This window comes from Lampetra planeri, chromosome 23 (assembly GCF_965212315.1).
Source record: "Lampetra planeri chromosome 23, kcLamPlan1.2.h2, whole genome shotgun sequence".
NCBI lineage: Eukaryota > Metazoa > Chordata > Hyperoartia > Petromyzontiformes > Petromyzontidae > Lampetra > Lampetra planeri.
In genome coordinates this window covers 6,761,119-6,780,663 of record NC_136129.1, presented here as the reverse complement: position 1 = coordinate 6,780,663, position 19,545 = coordinate 6,761,119, and the positions used below count along the sequence as shown (strand labels likewise).

The 19,545-nt window shown below is 45.2% G+C and overlaps 1 protein-coding gene, 5 non-coding genes and 1 pseudogene across 6 annotated transcripts; 3 read left to right on the top strand and 4 right to left on the bottom strand.

The window, feature by feature from the left end:
* Window positions 1-498: 498 nt before the first annotated feature.
* Window positions 499-617, bottom strand: LOC144726569 (5S ribosomal RNA). The gene has a single exon (XR_013587304.1). It is a non-coding gene; the product is annotated as a 5S ribosomal RNA (ribosomal RNA).
* A 773-nt stretch (window positions 618-1,390) lies between these two features.
* On the top strand, window positions 1,391-1,519 carry LOC144726580 (5S ribosomal RNA; annotated as a pseudogene).
* Window positions 1,520-2,401: 882 nt separating this feature from the next.
* LOC144726578 (5S ribosomal RNA) lies at window positions 2,402-2,520 on the bottom strand. The gene has a single exon (XR_013587312.1). It is a non-coding gene; the product is annotated as a 5S ribosomal RNA (ribosomal RNA).
* A 773-nt stretch (window positions 2,521-3,293) lies between these two features.
* LOC144726576 (5S ribosomal RNA) lies at window positions 3,294-3,412 on the top strand. Its single transcript, XR_013587310.1, has one exon. It is a non-coding gene; the product is annotated as a 5S ribosomal RNA (ribosomal RNA).
* Window positions 3,413-4,293: 881 nt separating this feature from the next.
* Window positions 4,294-4,412, bottom strand: LOC144726568 (5S ribosomal RNA). The gene has a single exon (XR_013587303.1). It is a non-coding gene; the product is annotated as a 5S ribosomal RNA (ribosomal RNA).
* A 773-nt stretch (window positions 4,413-5,185) lies between these two features.
* On the top strand, window positions 5,186-5,304 carry LOC144726567 (5S ribosomal RNA). Its single transcript, XR_013587302.1, has one exon. It is a non-coding gene; the product is annotated as a 5S ribosomal RNA (ribosomal RNA).
* Window positions 5,305-14,810: 9,506 nt separating this feature from the next.
* Window positions 14,811-18,636, bottom strand: LOC144726356 (uncharacterized). The gene is made up of 5 exons (XM_078604988.1): window positions 18,478-18,636; window positions 18,012-18,046; window positions 17,044-17,108; window positions 16,088-16,333; window positions 14,811-15,520 (listed from the first exon to the last, which is right to left on the bottom strand). The coding sequence occupies exons 1-5, from the start codon at window positions 18,577-18,579 to the stop codon at window positions 15,393-15,395; spliced, it is 576 nt and encodes a 191-aa protein (XP_078461114.1). The 5' UTR covers window positions 18,580-18,636; the 3' UTR covers window positions 14,811-15,392.
* Window positions 18,637-19,545: the final 909 nt, after the last annotated feature.

Here is a 19,545-nt window from a genome sequence, read left to right as displayed (position 1 = left end):
TACTTTCAATATAAATTAGTATGATTTAGTAGCCATAATTTTGATCGATTAAAGGATGCAACTCAATCGCAAGTAATAGTTCAACTGTTCTAACGCCAACAAAAAAAGAAACTGGTCATCAAAATGCATAGTTTTTAACGTGTTGTTCTTATCAGGTCCAATGGTGTAAATAAGTGCAAGACGCCAACTCACATTCCCCACTATCCCCTCTTCAGTGGGCAGTGCACAACACCCGCTTGTCGCACCCCACTTCTATGTACAGAGATTCCCGCCCTCACGAACCCCCAGGGACCAGCGTGGACACGCGGTCAAATAAGCCCCAATTACCCACTCGGCATGTGGAGCCCTCATCCAGCAGTGGATTGACAGAGGGCTGTTGAAGTTCAATCCCGCAGCTCTAAATGATTTGTTATCCGTGCGCCAAAAATAAAAGTCAGGTCGTGAAACGTGGAGTAAATAGCGCCCCCTTGAAACACGAAAAGGCAAAAACTGTGTAAAAGCCTACAACACCTGGTATTCCCAGGCGGTCTCCCATCCAAGTACTAACCAGGCTCGACCCTGCTTAGCTTCCGAGATCGGACGAGATCGGGCGTATTCAGGGTGATATGGTCGTAGGCGAGAGCTCAGAGGAGATTTAGTAAACTTATCTCCAACGTAGTTGTGACCCACCTTTGGAAAAAGTAACTTAACTTATTGTGTGAAGACACTGCCTGCAGTCATCCTCGCATTCACAGTGGAGTTCAACTCAAGACGTCTCTGTGCAAACCCAAGTGGTGGTCTCAGCTCTGGAGCAACATCTCAGTTCTGAGCAACATCTCAGTTCTGAGCAGCTATCTCAGAGTAAAAGTTGTCACCATATTTACGTACAGTATGTGTGTGTGTATTTAAACCAAAACGTACAGACTTTATTAATCCGTTGATGGATGAAGACCGCCACATGCCGTGTCTGTACGATCCCGGGGGTTGATTGAGCATACTTCACCACGCTGGTGGACGGTGCGGGTTGGTGGTGAAGTGGTGGGGGTGGAGAGAGGCTGACCTGGTTCGCATATCACTCGACACCACCGATGTCAGCCGTGCCCGGGATTCTAACTCAGCTCAGCAGCATCACTGCACCGTGACGCTGAGAGCCACGGCGCCCTAAGGGCTGTGGTCTTGACAGTGGCAGAAGTGAGCTCTGGGGTCGCGATCTGCAACTGGTGGTGAACACGAGTTTTGTGGGTAACATTTACTCGCTGTGAAAATGCCCCGAGACGTCTTGAGTTGAACTCCACTGTGAATGCGAGGATGACTGCAGGCAGTGTCTTCACACAATAAGTTAAGTTACTTTTTCCAAAGGTGGGTCACAACTACGTTGGAGATAAGTTTACTAAATCTTCTGTCAGCTTTCGCCTACGACCATATCACCCTGAATACGCCCGATCTCGTCCGATCTCGTCCGATCTCGGAAGTTAAGCTGGGTCGAGCCTGGTTAGTACTTGGATGGGAGACCGCCTGGGAATACCAGGTGTTGTAGGCTTTTTGTTCTCGGATTTTGCCTCTGTCCGTCGGCAGGGGGAGCGCTGTCTACCCCGCGTGTCGCATTCCGTGTCGTGCATTGTAGAGTTTTGTGCTCCACTATGACCCAAAGCTAACAGAGGGGGCCCTTGCATATGAACGTCCCCGTAGTTCACCAGCGTTCACTCACTCTGTTGGTGAGACACTGATTGTCAAAACCAGCCCAGAGTTTGTTCCTGTGTTCAACCAATGCCAATGAAACGATTCACTCCCAGGTCACTTGGCTGATGGGATGTGTAAGGAAATACTTTTATTTTGTGGATTTCGCGATGCTCAATGCATTATCGCCGGTGCTGACAGGAAAGCATTCTCCTACAATACCATTGTGCCAAGAGAATGTCATCATTTTACTTTCAATATAAATTAGTATGATTTAGTAGCCATAATTTTGATCGATTAAAGGATGCAACTCAATCGCAAGTAATAGTTCAACTGTTCTAACGCCAACAAAAGAAAACTGGTCATCAAAATGCATAGTTTTTAACGTGTTGTTCTTATCAGGTCCAATGGTGTAAATAAGTGCAAGACGCCAACTCACATTCCCCACTATCCCCTCTTCAGTGGGCAGTGCACAACACCCGCTTGTCGCACCCCACTTCTATGTACAGAGATTCCCGCCCTCACGAACCCCCAGGGACCAGCGTGGACACGCGGTCAAATAAGCCCCAATTACCCACTCGGCATGTGGAGCCCTCATCCAGCAGTGGATTGACAGAGGGCTGTTGAAGTTCAATCCCGCAGCTCTAAATGATTTGTTATCCGTGCGCCAAAAATAAAAGTCAGGTCGTGAAACGTGGAGTAAATAGCGCCCCCTTGAAACACGAAAAGGCAAAAACTGTGTAAAAGCCTACAACAACTGGTATTCCCAGGCGGTCTCCCATCCAAGTACTAACCAGGCTCGACCCTGCTTAGCTTCCGAGATCGGACGAGATCGGGCGTATTCAGGGTGATATGGTCGTAGGCGAGAGCTCAAAGGAGATTTAGTAAACTTATCTCCAACGTAGTTGTGACCCACCTTTGGAAAAAGTAACTTAACTTATTGTGTGAGGACACTGCCTGCAGTCATCCTCGCATTCACAGTGGAGTTCAACTCAAGACGTCTCTGTGCAAACCCAAGTGGCGGTCTCAGCTCTGGAGCAACATCTCAGTTCTGAGCAACATCTCAGTTCTGAGCAGCTATCTCAGAGTAAAAGTTGTCACCATATTTACGTACAGTATGTGTGTGTGTATTTAAACCAAAACGTACAGACTTTATTAATCCGTTGATGGATGAAGACCGCCACATGCTGTGTCTGTACGATCCCGGGAGTTGATTGAGCATACTTCACCACGCTGGTGGACGGTGCGGGTTGGTGGTGAAGTGGTGGGGGTGGAGAGAGGCTGACCTGGTTCGCATATCACTCGACACCACCGATGTCAGCCGTGCCCGGGATTCTAACTCAGCTCAGCAGCTTCACTGCACCGTGACGCTGAGAGCCACGGCGCCCTAAGGGCTGTGGTCTTGACAGTGGCAGAAGTGAGCTCCGGGGTCGCGATCTGTAGCTGGTGGTGAACACAAGTTTTGTGGGTAACATTTACTCGCTGTGAAAATGCACCGAGACGTCTTGAGTTGAACTCCACTGTGAATGCGAGGATGACTGCAGGCAGTGTCTTCACACAATAAGTTAAGTTATTTTTTTCAAAGGTGGATCACAACTACGTTACAGATAAGTTTACTAAATCTTCTGTCAGCTTTCGCCTACGACCATATCACCCTGAATACGCCCGATCTCGTTCGATCTCGGAAGCTAAGCAGGGTCGAACCTGGTTAGTACTTGGATGGGAGACCGCCTGGGAATACCAGGTGTTGTAGGCTTTTTGTTCTCGGCTTTTGCCTCTGTCCGTCGGCAGGGGGAGCGCTGTCTACCCAGCGTGTCGCATTCCGTGTCGTGCATTGTAGAGTTTTGTGCTCCACTATGACCCAAAGCTAACAGAGGGGGCCTTGCATATGAACGTCCCCGTAGTTCACCAGCGTTCACTCACTCTGTTGGTGAGACACTGATTGTCAAAACCAGCCCAGAGTTTGTTCCTGTGTTCAACCAATGCCAATGAAACGATTCACTCCCAGCTCACTTGGCTGATGGGATGTGTAAAGAAATACTTTTATTTTGTGGATTTCGCGATGCTCAATGCATTATCGCCGGTGCTGACAGGAAAGCATTCTCCTACAATACCATTGTGCCAAGAGAATGTCATCATTTTACTTTCAATATAAATTAGTATGATTTAGTAGCCATAATTTTGATCGATTAAAGGATGCAACTCAATCGCAAGTAATAGTTCAACTGTTCTAACGCCAACAAAAGAAAACTGGTCATCAAAATGCATAGTTTTTAACGTGTTGTTCTTATCAGGTCCAATGGTGTAAATAAGTGCAAGACGCCAACTCACATTCCCCACTATCCCCTCTTCAGTGGGCAGTGCACAACACCCGCTTGTCGCACCCCACTACTATGTACAGAGATTCCCGCCCTCACGAACCCCCAGGGACCAGCGTGGACACGCGGTCAAATAAGCCCCAATTACCCACTCGGCATGTGGAGCCCTCATCCAGCAGTGGATTGACAGAGGGCTGTTGAAGTTCAATCCCGCAGCTCTAAATGATTTGTTATCCGTGCGCCAAAAATAAAAGTCAGGTCGTGAAACGTGGAGTAAATAGCGCCCCCTTGAAACACGAAAAGGCAAAAACTGTGTAAAAGCCTACAACACCTGGTATTCCCAGGCGGTCTCCCATCCAAGTACTAACCAGGCTCGACCCTGCTTAGCTTCCGAGATCGGACGAGATCGGGCGTATTCAGGGTGATATGGTCGTAGGCGAGAGCTCAGAGGAGATTTAGTAAACTTATCTCCAACGTAGTTGTGACCCACCTTTGGAAAAAGTAACTTAACTTATTGTGTGAAGACACTGCCTGCAGTCATCCTCGCATTCACAGTGGAGTTCAACTCAAGACGTCTCTGTGCAAACCCAAGTGGCGGTCTCAGCTCTGGAGCAACATCTCAGTTCTGAGCAACATCTCAGTTCTGAGCAGCTATCTCAGAGTAAAAGTTGTCACCATATTTACGTACAGTATGTGTGTGTGTATTTAAACCAAAACGTACAGACTTTATTAATCCGTTGATGGATGAAGACCGCCACATGCCGTGTCTGTACGATCCCGGGGGTTGATTGAGCATACTTCACCACGCTGGTGGACGGTGCGGGTTGGTGGTGAAGTGGTGCGGGTGGAGAGAGGCTGACCTGGTTCGCATATCACTCGACACCACCGATGTCAGCCGTGCCCGGGATTCTAACTCAGCTCAGCAGCTTCACTGCACCGTGACGCTGAGAGCCACGGCGCCCTAAGGGCTGTGGTCTTGACAGTGGCAGAAGTGAGCTCCGGGGTCGCGATCTGTAGCTGGTGGTGAACACAAGTTTTGTGGGTAACATTTACTCGCTGTGAAAATGCACCGAGACGTCTTGAGTTGAACTCCACTGTGAATGCGAGGATGACTGCAGGCAGTGTCTTCACACAATAAGTTAAGTTCCTTTTTCCAAAGGTGGGTCACAACTACGTTGGAGATAAGTTTACTAAATCTCCTCTCAGCTCTGGCCTACGACCATATCACCCTGAATACGCCCGATCTCGTCCGATCTCGGAAGCTAAGCAGGGTCGAGCCTGGTTAGTACTTGGATGGGAGACCGCCTGGGAATACCAGGTGTTGTAGGCTTTTACACAGTTTTTGCGTTTTCGTGTCTCAAGGGGGCGCTATTTTCTCCACGTTTCACAGCCACGAAGCCGAGCTGGCATTTCAATGTCTGTAGGGGGCACTGCCTATTCATGGTCAAACTCTTGACGACTTGGGATTCCGAATTGGAATTCATCAGGTTTTTGTTTGCTGAGAGTTTTATGTTAAATTGCATAACCACGATAAACATGACAGTGGCTTGTGAGGAGGCCTTCATCCGGCAAGTGCTGTTAAACAAATGTAACACGCTCACCCAGAGTTGGCGGTGTTCCCCACAAAACTTAAATATGCAAGTTCCACTCTGTGCGTGTCGCTCACGCAGAGCGGAGCTGGCGGGTTCTCGTCTCTAGGGGGCACCGCTACCTCGGCCTCAAGCTGACAACAGCTTCATTTTACCGCCTTTGTGCTTCCACTGCTGGATGAAAGTCTGCCAAAACCACGTCGGATCATCTTCTTAGGTTTTTTCGGTAAAGTCACGTAGAAAGTAAAATAAAATAAAAACAAAAATCACGACGTTTCGGAGGCAACACAAGTCTCCGTCATCAGGTGGGACCGTCACAGCCAGATTAGCTGTATCAAGTGATACAAGTGGTACCCTTGATACAGCTAATCTGGCTGTGACGGTCCCACCTGATGACGGAGACTTGTGTTGCCTCCGAAACGTCGTGATTTTTGTTTTTATTTTATTTTACTTTCTACGTGACTTTACCGAAAAAACCTAAGAAGATGATTCCTTGCAGTCACGAAAGCTTCAAATCTAGAACCACGTCGGATATAGTTTTTGTTGACCGTATATCGCCACGTTGGTTAGTTTTGGGGTTTACGACCTGACTTTTATTTCTGGCGCACGGATGTTGTAAATGGAGGCGTTGGAAAGCTGAAATTTAGCATAAAATTCACTTGAAAATATTCAACGTCTAACTAAAACTGCAGATGTTCAGAATATTATATTGAAATGCTCTTATAATTAAAAATTATTATAAGTAATTAAGACTATAAAAAATACTTTAAACTTTGTAGCAGAACGAAGCAAATTTGATACTACAATTATAACAATCACATATTCATTCCACAGAATGAAAATGTTTAATAACAATCATTCAAACATTTTACAAAATGTATGCTTCTCTATTCTCCTATGGATAGCAAAATGCTCCTTCATGGAATAAATAAAAGGTGACCTTAGTAAATTTAAATAATCAAATAGTTAATAATGAAAATTAATAAAAATGAGTGTTATACCAATTTTATTTATTACATATTTATTTAAAGTTGCGCATTTTGATGTGACGTCACATTTCTCAAACCCACCCTCCCCCCTTCTTCACACATCGTCACAAATGTCTGACCCCCTCCCCCCCCCCAGGTGCGTGACGTCATTTATGGACGGCCCCTTGGCCAATCCACTGCTTAAATATTACTATAGAAAATGAGAAATGTAACCAGAGACCACTGCGACAACTTTACAAAACAATGGCATTTAACCAGGACCAGCAGACTAGCCCGTACGGGAACAGTGCTGTTATCCAAGACCAGTGTTGATCAAAGTGTGGTCTCCGGACTACCACGTGGTGCGCGACGGTCCTCCAAGTTCTAGATTTGAGGTTTTCGTGACTGCAAGGGTCCATACTCTTTGTTTTTTTTGGTTAAATCACGTAGGTAAAAAAGGAAAATAAATTAAAATAAATTAAATCACGACGTTTCGGAGGCAACACAAGCCTCCGTCTTCAGGTGGAACCGTCACAGCAAAATTACTGTATCAAGTGGAACCGTCACAGCAAAATTACTGTATCAAATTACTGTATCAAGTGAACTTGATACAGTAATTTTGCTGTGACGGTTCCACCTGAAGACGGAGGCTTGTGTTGCCTCCGAAACGTCGTGATTTTTACCGAAAAAAACAAAGAGTATGGTCCTCCAAGTGTTTCGTGGGGCTAATGCAAATGCAGATTTGTCCGGAAATGATGACATTGTTTATACCTTTTGTTTCGGACATTAATTCATATTTTGCTTATGTTTAATGCAGAAATTAAGTTGGATAAATTACCTTGTTTGAACGACCATGAACGTAATATCTAAATGCCAACCCTAAAAAAACATAAGCTTATAGCTGTGGTAAACAAAAAGAAGGTTTAATGTTCCGGTAATGTTACTTTTTTCTGGCAACAAAACAGGTGTTAAGATATTATAACACCGAGCTGAAACCTTTTACGAGGAATCATGTCTGCATTAACCACAATACTTGTAGTCAGAATGCAAACAAAAAACATACTCTGATCATATATGCATTGTCTTTGAAATTGATTGGTCCACACCAGAGTCAGCTTTCTTTCGAGTCTCGTCTCAAACGGTGTGAGACCAGAGGACGCCAAAATGCGCCTTTTCAGGCAATTTACGTGAAAAACCTTACTAATTGGCTGTTTCGGGTGGTGGCGGGTTTAACGACACATTTATATTTACGTGATCTAACCCAAAAAAAACTTTTATGGATGATATTGGTCGCGAAAACCTACGTGTCAAACTGGACTGCAATTAGACCTTCCTTTGATGTTGGCAAAAAAATTGAAAAACAGTGGGGCAAGTTGACACGCGCACACACCCAGACAAACCCTACACACAGCATGCCTATTATTAATATGCAAACAATTAACTCGAAAACCTGAATGCCCACATGAAGCTAGAACATCAAGGGTTCATGAAACGCACAGTTCGGTTGGCAACGTACGGTGCCATAGAAGTTCAGTAGGAGCGGATTAGAAAGTGAATTTAGTTTTTAAAACTACTGTATACACCTCTTACATTTTTTAAAGTATTAATGTTAGATTCGTATTTTGGGATTGAATTGCATTTACTTTTTGTTGTTCTTCCCTAAGCCCTCTGAGGCAAAGGTCAAAGCCGGTGTCTTCGTCGGACCACAGATAAAGAAGATCCTGGAGTGAAATGAATTCCTCAAGAAGCTCACTAGTAAGGAGAAAGTGGCTTGGGACAGCTTTTTCGCAGTGGTTCGTGGCTTCCTGCGCAATCACGAGGTTGAAAACTATGTGGAACTGGTTGAGACTGGTGACGAACTACGGCACAATGGGCTGTAGGATGTCCCTCAAAGTCTATATCCTTGATGCTCATCTTGATAGATTCAAGGAGAACATGGGAGCGTACTCGAAGGAGCAAGGCGAGCGCTTCCACCAGGATATGCTGGACCGCTACCAAGGACAGTATAACGAGAACATGATGGGAGACTACATTTGGGGGCTGATTCGTGAAAGTGATTTACAGTATAATCGTAAATCTCGAAAACCTTCTCACTTCTAAATCATGTGTAGTAATTTTTGCATTACTTTAGTATAAATACATGTACATTTTTATTCATGTTGTTTTTTTCTGACTTTATGTGAACGAAAATACACAAATTCGCCAGTTTTCTCATTGAAAATAGGTAAAATTTTAAATATAACTATCCTGGTCACAAAAGCAAAGTTTGTGGGGAATAATTGCCATTTTCCTACTTGTTAGGCATAAGCAATTACCAAATAACACTTACTTCCCAGGAACAAAAATTGTGTTACGTAGTTTATTTAGAGATGAGTGAATGCGTTTCGTCATCAGGGTTGGAGGGGCCGGGTGCTCTGTGGAAATGTTTGCATCGGCTGAGTGTTCCGCGAGGCCAAACAAAAAAAGTTTCATCAACAATCTTCTGGATGAAGAAAAAAACAAGACACGGTCCCCCGTATGACAAACAAGCAACGTTTACAAAGAGCCACAAACACAACCAAGCACGTGGAGGAGTGGTGTGCGGGAAGCCGACTTGGGGAAATTGTTTTCGCTTCACACGTGTTTCGCTGAACGCGACTCTCTTCGGCAACGCGTCTACCGCGATAAAACGAGAACTTACTCGACTGCAATTCATAATACAGGTTTTTTTTTGTGGTAACATCGCGTGAATATAAATGTGTCGTTAAACCCGCCACCACTCGACACAGCCAACTAGTAAGGTTTGTCACGTAAACAGAACACGCCAAATCGTTGCGAGTACGGCACACCGGTGTGTTGGAGAGTAAATCCACAACATTTACAATCTGAGTACGACGTTCTGTTTACGTGAAACACCTTAATAATTGACTGTTTCGGGTGGTGGCGGGTTTAACGACGCATTTATATTTACACGATCTAACCCAAAAAAAAACCTGTGTTGTGGATGATATTGGTCGCGAAAGCCTACGTGTCAAACTGGACTGCAATTGGACTTTCCTTTGATGTTAGCAAAAACATGGCAAAACAGTGGGGCAAGTTGACACGCACACACACCCACACAAACATTCCACACAGCACGCCTATTATTAATATGCAAACAATTAACACGAAACCTGAATGCCCACATAAAGCTAGAACGTGAAGGGTTCATAAAATGCACAGTACGGTTGGCTATACGTACGGTGCGATAGAACTTCAGTCGGAGCGGATCAGAAAGTGAATTTAGTTTTGAAAACTATACACCTCTTACATTTTTTAAAAGTACTAAAGTTAGATTCGTATTTTGCGATGGAATTGCATTTACTTTTTGTTGCTTTGAAAGATCATTGGCGTTGGAGACCTCTTAGTCATCGGTCTTATCATGTGGATTGTAGCACGCCATGTACGTGTGTATCGTACTTGTAGACTAGGACACGGGTGTATGTTTGTACTGCATTGTAGACTATATTGTATGTACTTTATTGTAGATGTGTACACAGTGCGAGTATCATTTATTGTGGACTATCGTGTTCAATATTTGTTGCACACTCGAAATGAAAGACGTGTGCAGGTGCTCCAAAATCGAGGGCAAACACATTTAATGTGGTTAATCTGTAAAATGCAACAGCACGTGTGTCACACACAGCAATCTTCACCGAGTCGCCATTAACCACGTGACTGGTGTCCAAGTGCGGTTATTCAATCACAGTTTCTCTTAAACCCAATTCTACTACTGATAAGCCATCTTTGTCTTTGACAATAACCTTTGCACTTCACTATTCGCATATTACTTTAATCCTAAGCTGTATGTCTATCTACACCATCGACTTATATTGGTATCTTACACCCATTACCTGTACTGTATGTGTGCTATATACTTACTGTACGTGTCACCATTGTACCACTTACGACTATGCATGTGTTCTCTTCTGAATAGCATTGAAAGTAGTCATACTCTGGGTGCATGGGCATGGTTATAGTCTAAACAGTATTAGGGTTAGAGAATTAAAATTACAGTATGTAAATACAGTGCGTCATCCTTTACAACGCACAGCGCTAAAACCCCTCCAATTGAATATATCACAAACTAACAATTCAAAGCCAAGCTTGAAGTCTAAAACAAGTCTAGAACAAGTCTAGAACGATCAAAAACAACTTTTGAGTCCTTTACCTGTGAGATGCAACAGCACGTGTGTCACACACAGCAATTCTCCAACAGTCGTCAATAACCATGTGACTTGTGTACAAGTGCGGTGAATCAATAACCCTGCCAGCCCCCGGACAGGCCCAACTCCGTTATCGCATGCTGGTGTACACACGTACATTGATGTACTGCACAGCACATGAGGACTTTCACAGAACCACACTTTACTCCCTTGCTGCACAAGGACATAATTAAAAGAGTGATTCATTCCTAATGTGTCACGTATATATGTGTACTGTATTGTTAACTGTAGAGTAGACGTGTGCGTTGCGTCATAGACTTGTGTGTCATAGACTGGTGTGTGTGTACTTGTAGTCTGGAGTGTGTACTGTATTGTAGACTGTAGTGAGTAGTGTGTGCGTTATATGGAAGACTAGTGTGTGTGTACTGTATTGTAGACGGTAGTGTGTGTTTATGTACTTTACAGGCAACCCTCACCGCACGCTGGGGTTACGTTCCTGGAAAATGCCACTTTCGGCCAAACCGCGTTAGACAAACAATAGACCTCATGAGTAAAATAGGGTTGCGTTCCCGGGTCTGAGATTATCACCCCCTCGCTCTTTATTTAACAAATTCTACGTGATTTTCGTCCTTGTTATTGTACTAAAGGATGTCGAGGCGTTGTCATTTATTGCGCGTGCGTAGTACGCCGTCGTGCGCATTGACTTTGTTTCATTATAACGCGAAAAAAAAACACGCGCAAAAATGCACGTAAATGATACATCTTTCTCACACTCAGTTCATTCACATCTTCTGTGGGGGCTGCTGCCCCTCGACTCTTCACTCGTGGGAGGGCTGCTGGTCCCCGACTCCTCTCCCCCTTCCTCCCTCCGCGCTGCTGCCGCTCGAGTCTTCGGCCTCGCTGCCTCCGCGTCCTCCCTGTGAGGCATGACTCGTGGCTGGCTCTCGGCCACCTGGGGTTATTCACACACTCCCCGTGTACACTCACCCAAATGTTTGGGGAGAAGACTCCTTGCACGTGCATGCCCGTGCACGCTGCTGCCCACACTCGTGCACGCGCAGCCACCCACACCTATTGTCCGCCACGTGCACGCGCTAAACATAGCTGTATTAATATGCGCGGGCGCGGCGCAGCACCACCAGCACCACCAGCACCACAACCACCACCACCACAACCACCACCACCACAATAACCATCACCACAACAACCACCACCAATGATGAAGGAATGTCGACGGGATTTGCGCGCAACACCCGGGCACAATGGTCGATGAACGTCGGCAGGATTCGCGCGCAAAACCCGGGTAAAATGACGGAGGAACGTCGACGGGATTCTGGCATGGTCGGCAGGATTTGCGCGCAAAACCCGAGCACAATGGTCGCGCTGATGAAGTTATTCGCGCGCCAATTCCCCGCACTACGGCGAGCTATTACCGACGATACTCGTGCATCAATCTGTTGCGCAAGCGCGTGTGGTTAGCGTGGCCCAAACGCAACGACAATCGACTCGAGGTTACCTCGCGTATTTCACTCGTTATTCACACCTGCACCGAATGTCCACGATCGTTTATCAGTGAATACGTGCCGATCATCACACTTATACGCGTACTCACACCACCCCATGCAATCTTCACATTCACAGAAATCACACGGCGCTGTTATTTTATGGTAGAGGTTTATTCCCGACGCGACTGTAATTAAACACGACCTGTCTCGGAGCCAGAATCACCCAGCGAGCAGCGTCTCACCTATTTCTATTAAATCCCTCGGTAGGTCCCTGCGCTACCTGTCACCTCTCTCAAGTACTCACGGTTCTGCCCGGACGTGTGGGAAGTCGGGGAGAAACGAGGCTGCACGAAGTTACTGCTGGGAACGGGTCCTGGCTGCGCTGCGACGCGTCACTCGGACGCTCGAGTGGCCGGAAGGTTGACGGTCCCGATCGCTGACTGGAAGAGAACTGAACTGGTCATCCTCTTCCTGCTTTTTATCCTGTTCTACATCAAAGAGGTCCTCGGCCAAGCTGACGGGGCTTCCAAGCCAATCATCATGTCTCCCCTGCGTGCTCCATCCGTCCATTCGGATCCTAATCCACGCAGCCAAATAGACATTTACCCGTGGCCTAACCCCCCTCACTTCAAATGGATTCTTGGCCAAGCTGGGCCGCCCTCTCGGCCAATCCTGACGCTTCCCTGTGTGCTCGTTCCCCTGAGTAGCCTCAGCCCGCCCGGTACCCCCGCACCCATGATCTGGCTCCACGCCCCCACGGTGCCCTTAGTCCATTGTCCCCGCGCCCGTCCTTTAGCCCGCCCCTACAACCGGGTTCAAACCCCGCTCCTTGCTGGAAGTTCGGCTTCCTTCCCTTGTGCGGACTGTATTCTTACTGTGGTTGCCCGATGGGCTTCGCCGTGGCCATGCAATGTTAGGTCAGTCCACGGCGCCGCAGTGCGAATTTAACCTGGGGGCAATCTGCCAATTTCCTGGCCCCGGGAAACCGTGGAGCCCCCCACGAGGGGGTTCTCGGGTGAAAACCCAGAGGCCAGGTGACTTCCTCACGAGGTCCTACGTGCGGGTATGTATGTGTGTGTGTCCGTGTGAGGGGTTGGGAGGGGGGAGCAGCGCCGGCAGAGCTGCTCCGTTGCTGTGGCATCACACTTCCAACGGATGCAGGCACTCTCACAGCACTTTTGCGTGAACCGTGCCGAGTCGAAACACGCGTTCGATAAAGCCGCGTTGGGCAAGGTTTTCCTGTACACAGCTAAAGGCAACCTGCTGGAAATTATACTGCGCACACGAGGAGCACTCATGGTTGAAAACCCCCTGCACTATGGAAGCCCAGGCTTCAGATTTGTTCAGGTGGCGTCTGCGATAGGGTGAGTGAGTAGCGAGGTCATCAACCCCATTGCGCCGTGCAGTGCTTGAATGGTACTGAAGCCAATTAGCTTCAACCCAGCTCCACCCGGCTTGCCACAAAACTCTGGCACTGCCTCCACATTGTACAGGGTGGTCTAGGTGTCTTTTGACCCTCATTGAATTAAAACGTACTGTTTTAGTATACCAATAGGTGTGAAAACAGAATTGAATAAGCAAAGGAAAAAAAATGTTAGGGCAAAATTACTTGGAGGTCACAAGGCATCTGGACCTCTCTATATGTAGTGCTGAACTTTACGCGGACAACTTCTTCCTTTTTTGTTGTCACATTATTTTGTCCAACACAGCAAATTTCGCCACCATCCTCGAGCGCGTTCTCCGCTCCCTCGCTTCGTTCCTCCCTCTCTCTCTCCGTCTCTCCAGACTCCCTGACTCCCCTCTCTGCTTCTCTGTCCCACTCCAGCCGTCACTCTCTCTCAGCTACTCCGTCTCACTCCGACTGTCTCTCTCGTTCAGCTTCTCCATCTCTACTGCTACCCTATACTTCTGCTCCACTGCTACTCTACACTTCTTCTACTCGACTGCTACAGGACACTTCTTCTTCCGCTCCACTGCTACTCTACACTTCTTCTTCTACTCCACTGCTACTGTACACTTCTTCTACTCCATTGCTACTCTACACTTCTTCTACTCCACTGCTGCTCTACGCTTCTTCTTCTGCCCCGACCGACTCCGTCCAGCTCCCAGCACAACTCCCCATCTCACTCTCTCTCCCGTATTTATGCCCGTCACTATTAATTTCCAATTAATTAGTTGGCGTCCCCCCTAACGCCCCACACCCCCGGCCCCCGGCGCCACCTGTCCCCATTCCCAGACGTAGCGGCGCCACCCTGTCCCTGACAACAACAACCGGCCAATCACTGCCCTGCATCCATAATTGCCTAACGGGCCGTCTCTGTCTCCTCCGTTGTCCCCCAGCAATGCCAGCCTGTCCCGGTACGACCCCAATGTTCCCAGCCCACACGTGTTTACAATTACCCCCCTTGGTGTGCGTTAAACCACTACATATATACTGATTCATATAGAATGCTGGGACTGAGCATTTTGGAATTGCCAAATGCCAGCTAATTATAGATGTTTTTTAAATGTAAGAATATAGTTTAAAGTTAAAATGTTTTTTTTATTATCATAGTACGGTTTTCAAATCAAAAGACTTGCACAAATCATCTCAACAGCAACCATTTATTATGCTTCTCAATACTATAACGATAAATGCAAATACTGTACTGTGTCTCAACAGAAATCAACCACACCAGAGCACCATATGTGATACAGTAACAAAACCTTATGTCCCAATTTTCAATGATGGATCTTTAAACCTACAGTATATATCTATCCAGAGCAAGCCGTTTGTTTTGAATGCAGTAAAAACAAACACATATGTGAAACCAAGATAAACATGTTTCTATATGAAATCAATTTACACAAGTCAAAACGACAACTTTCATTTGGGATGCTGTTTGCATAAATTACACTGTCGAAGGTCAAACATAAATAACTGTGATTATTAGTTGCATTATTCTCTTGGCTTTCGCTGGTGGCACACGCTTAAGTGTTTATTGTTGCTCCGCGTGGTTAATTTTGTGTTTACCTCCATATCCTTGATCGTGTTCGTGTTATGTTTATGTTGTGTTCACCTCCATACCCGTGACAGTGTTTGTGTTGTCTCTGTGGTGTTCTCTCTGTTTCGTGTTGATTATGTTAGTTTGGTTTCTCTATGATTGTTTCCCATCTGCACTGTCGATCCGTGTCAGGCCAGCTGACAGCACCGCGCCGATGTCCAGTCGATCCCACGGCACTGGCAGTGACACGTGCTGTCGTTTGGGATGTCCCACGAACCACACGCGCTTCCACACGAACACGACACTGCTATGTGCCCTGCGGGGGGACAATGATAGATGTGATCACAGTGCACATTATGGGGTGAAGCCATCGGAGGTGACGTCATGAACATTGAATTGAAAACCCTCTTCAGAATAACCAGGATTTTGTGCATTGAGACTTTGTTTTTCTGAAAAAAGACATGCACATAACAGGAAGTATTTACAATGACAGTAAAATGTTTGGTTTGTTTCAAATGTAAGGATATTATTGTTAAAAACAATAATAACCAATCACGTAAAATTGTGGAAATGTATTATCATCGATAGTTCCTTATCTCACAAAACTATGGAACTGTGAGGATCACCTGGTACCATGAAGACAGAATTGACAGTACGTTTCACCTTACGAAGAGCCTTAAAACCCAACACATAATCCGTTAACATTTACATGTTTTTCCACGGAAGATAGCCTAAATAAATTCCCCAAATAAATTCCTGCTGATTCAATCAAACCATCGCCTGTGTGCAGAGTCGATGGGTCACGAGGTCACTTGCCGCGAGGATATTCAACCACGTGATGTTCCACAGAGCACCCCCCCACACACACAAACATCCCTCTCACCTGTGGGGCAACTCGTGGTGGCACCTCTGCTGGAGACGTTTCTGCAGGAGATGCGGTTCGTTGCAGCTGGAGTGCCAGGACTCCCAGGGAGTCCAGGAAGACCAGTGTTGCCTGGTTCCCCTCTCAGGCCGTCGTTACCAGGGGGACCAGCTGGTCCAGGAGGTCCAGAGCTCCCAGCTGGGCCAGCTGAGCCAGCTGGGCCCAGTGGTCCAGCAGGACCGACACTGCCCGGGTTGCCTGGCACACCTACAATCAGGACACACTTGCATTGTCTGGGTTGAAGTGACCGTAGTTTTAAAAGGCAACGGGCCATGATAAAAGTAAAAAATTAACCCGTAAAAACTAAGTTTTTCACTATAAATCATTTATATGCGTGGCATCGGTTTTATTTTATTATTCATTTCTGTTTTTTCTTGAGTAAGAGTTTCATTTTTATCACATTGGTATTTTAAAATAAACATGAAAACATTTTTTTCCTAAAAAGTGGAACATTTTGGAAAAATTTTTTCACGAAAATAAATTGTCACGCACAACGAGTCTGTGTGCAAAATGTCAGCTCGATTAGATCACGGGAAGTGGGTTAAAAAACGACCGAAAGATTTGCACGGTCGTAAGCGCGCAAGCAAGCAAGCAAGTGAACTTAATATAAAGGATTAAAAAAATAGCGGTCGGCGGTGCGCCCTTGGGAAAGATTTCCATCTTAATATCCACTTTGCAGTAGATAGCGCACAGTGGATAAAAAATATCCTTGCCGGTTGAAGAAATAAAGTCTTTGTGTTTGTACAAACTGGTCTACCGGCAGGCACTCGAACTGCAAGGATATGCTAGCAAATGGCAATTACAGATAATTTCACAGTTGCATTCCAATGAGCATATTTAGTTAAAAATAATAGCGTTTGTTGGCAAACGTGACGAGCAAGTGTTCTCACTAGAACCAATAACCCGCGATGAATTACCTTGTGGTCCGGCACACCCATCCTTTCCAGGAAGGCCTCGTGGGCCTCGAGTTCCAAAACAAATGCTGCAAGCGCACACAGGTGGAGAAGTGAGAGGGCAGTTACAGTATTCCCTTTGTCACTGTAATGGACACCATTAGTCTTCAACAAGGGGTGCCCACGGTGGTGAGATCTTAACTACCTCGCCTGGTATACAGGAGGTCGTGGGTTTGATCCCGATCCTGACACCTGCTTATATGTTTGGAGATTGCGTGTATCTCTCTGTGGTCGCGTGGGTGTTTTCTCCGAGGCCTCATTTAGAAAGATCCGTTTCGAGAATTCAGCTGCTATACATTTCTACGTGTTAAGCCATTTCATTGCGCCAGGTCACTTTTGAAAAAGAGCTAGATAGCTCAGTCGGCCTTACCTGATAAAATAAAAATAAAGGTTTTTTAGTGTATCTTAAAAATGCTGGATTAACCTTTTCCCCCCTCTCGGTATCTAATCATAATTGAGGACATTCACGATACATTTGAATATGTACAATAAAATAGGTGGGATTTTTTTTTAATTATTTTCAAGGATGTTTGCTGTGATTGAAAAAACAGTAGGAAACCTTAAAACTGCAGAATGTTTGCTATCAATGTACTCATGTGCTGTATTTAACATTGAACCTTGATATAAGTAACACGTTTTCCAGCCACAATGTGTAACATACGTTAAAAGTTACATTTTTTTTATATTGTACACAATAAAATGAAATACAGCAATGGCAGTTGTACAATTATTCTTCAACAAAATATGTTTCGTCTCTTGTAAGTGAGAGTTTTTACATTAACTTGATAAAAGCTCAATATAATTAATATTGAAAAGGTAATTACAGTTGAAACATAAGTTTCAACCCAAACTATAGTTTACATCTAAATTATCGTTCTGTCATTGAAAACATTAGCAGAGTTTACTTTAATCGAAAAGAGTGCTTCCATTACCTGCAGCTGTTGGGCAGGAGGTCTTCCAGTTCACTCTGTTCACAAAATAAAAACAAAACACACATTGTGAAGTTACGTGAAAAGTCAAGTAGTGTATTAATAGTTGATTTGATTCAGTGGAAACTGAAGCATTCATCCAAGCAATGTCTCACAAACCGAGTTCTTAATTATCAGTATATCAAGGTACAGCATACATCAGGTCAAAGTTAGTTATATATCAGGTCAAAGTTAGTTAAAATTCTAAACACCTTAAACGCCATCAGTGTCAGGCAATACACTTGAAATGTGGTTAACTACTGCATTGAATATTAAGTAATACGTCACTGTACATAATTATGCTCAACTCCTGAAAATGTGTTATTCGTTCCCATGTATTGGAAATGAATATTTTCATATGGAGTACATCATACGGCACAGCATTAATCGCGTAATATCTTCAAACAATGTGCATATTTAAAATATTCACCGCGGCCCCTTCGTTGTTGGAAACGTCGCTTTCCAAGGGACCGGCATGTGTCGGTCGAAAGATTAAGAGGCAGACTGCCAGAGTGCACAATGCCGTCTTCATGTTGGCAATGATTTGGGACAGAAACCCCACGATGAGTGTCACTCTTCAGTCTGGGTGCAGGTATTTAAAGGGACAGCGTTGGCAAACAAACAATCAATTGGAAAATCCCAATCGTTTGATTGCTCAACAGTATCTACAAATAATGTGCATGGCACTCCCTTAGAAGGAGGGGTTTTGGGGTTTGTCTCGAGGCCAAGGAAATTGAGTAACAAAATCTTACCACATCGCGGAGAAATACTGAGTGACGACAACACAGAAAATCTATTCAATGTTTCTACAAAATCTTTGAAGACATGCACACACCAGCATGTTCAGCTACGCGAGTAGAAAAGGGTCCATTGTCAGTTGAAACCAAGTCATTCTTGATAATTGTTTTTTTACCCTTTTCCTTCTAAGGAAAGCTGTCTAAGGTGTGGACCAATCAACTTCAAGGACAGTGCACATTATCAGAGTTATGTTTTTTGTTTGCATTATGACTGCAGGTATTGTGGTCTATGCAAACATTACTCCTCATAAAAAAGTGTCAGTTTTGTTGCCAGATAAAAGGGTAAAAAAACAATTATCATATTTTTACTGGCAAATGAGGTTCCAATGGTGCAAGTCATTCTTCTTGATTTTTTGTCGACGTGTGAGAGGGCGCATATAATGCAGCCTCAAATCCACACATTTGTATCTCGCCGTGTCTCTGCATCTTCCTGTTCGTCCGTCTCATTCCGTCTGTTTATGATTCGTATCCTTGTGTCAGTGTTCTTGTCACTCTCGATGTGCTTCCTTGTCCCAAATACAGGTCACCAAACCACGCTGCCCAGGGTACTGAAGAATGGTAAAACAGTCCCGATGACTGAGTTTCAGGAGGCATTCATCTAGTCGTGGATTGACAAAAGCACTGTGAAAAGTATTCTTGGTTCTTTCGGTAAAGTCACGTAGAAGAGAAATAAAATAATAAAATTATCGCGACGTTTCGAT

Bases quoted from the DNA above. Each gene is read 5' to 3' on its own strand.
- LOC144726356 (XM_078604988.1), bottom strand. From the start codon at position 18,579: ATGAAGACGGCATTGTGCACTCTGGCAGTCTGCCTCTTAATCTTTCGA. The intron at 18,047-18,477 runs GTGAATATTTTA...TTTTGTGAACAG, and splicing joins CCAACAACGAAGGGGCCGCG to AGTGAACTGGAAGACCTCCT. The intron at 15,521-16,087 runs GTGAGAGGGATG...GTCCCCCCGCAG, and splicing joins CACCACGAGTTGCCCCACAG to GGCACATAGCAGTGTCGTGT.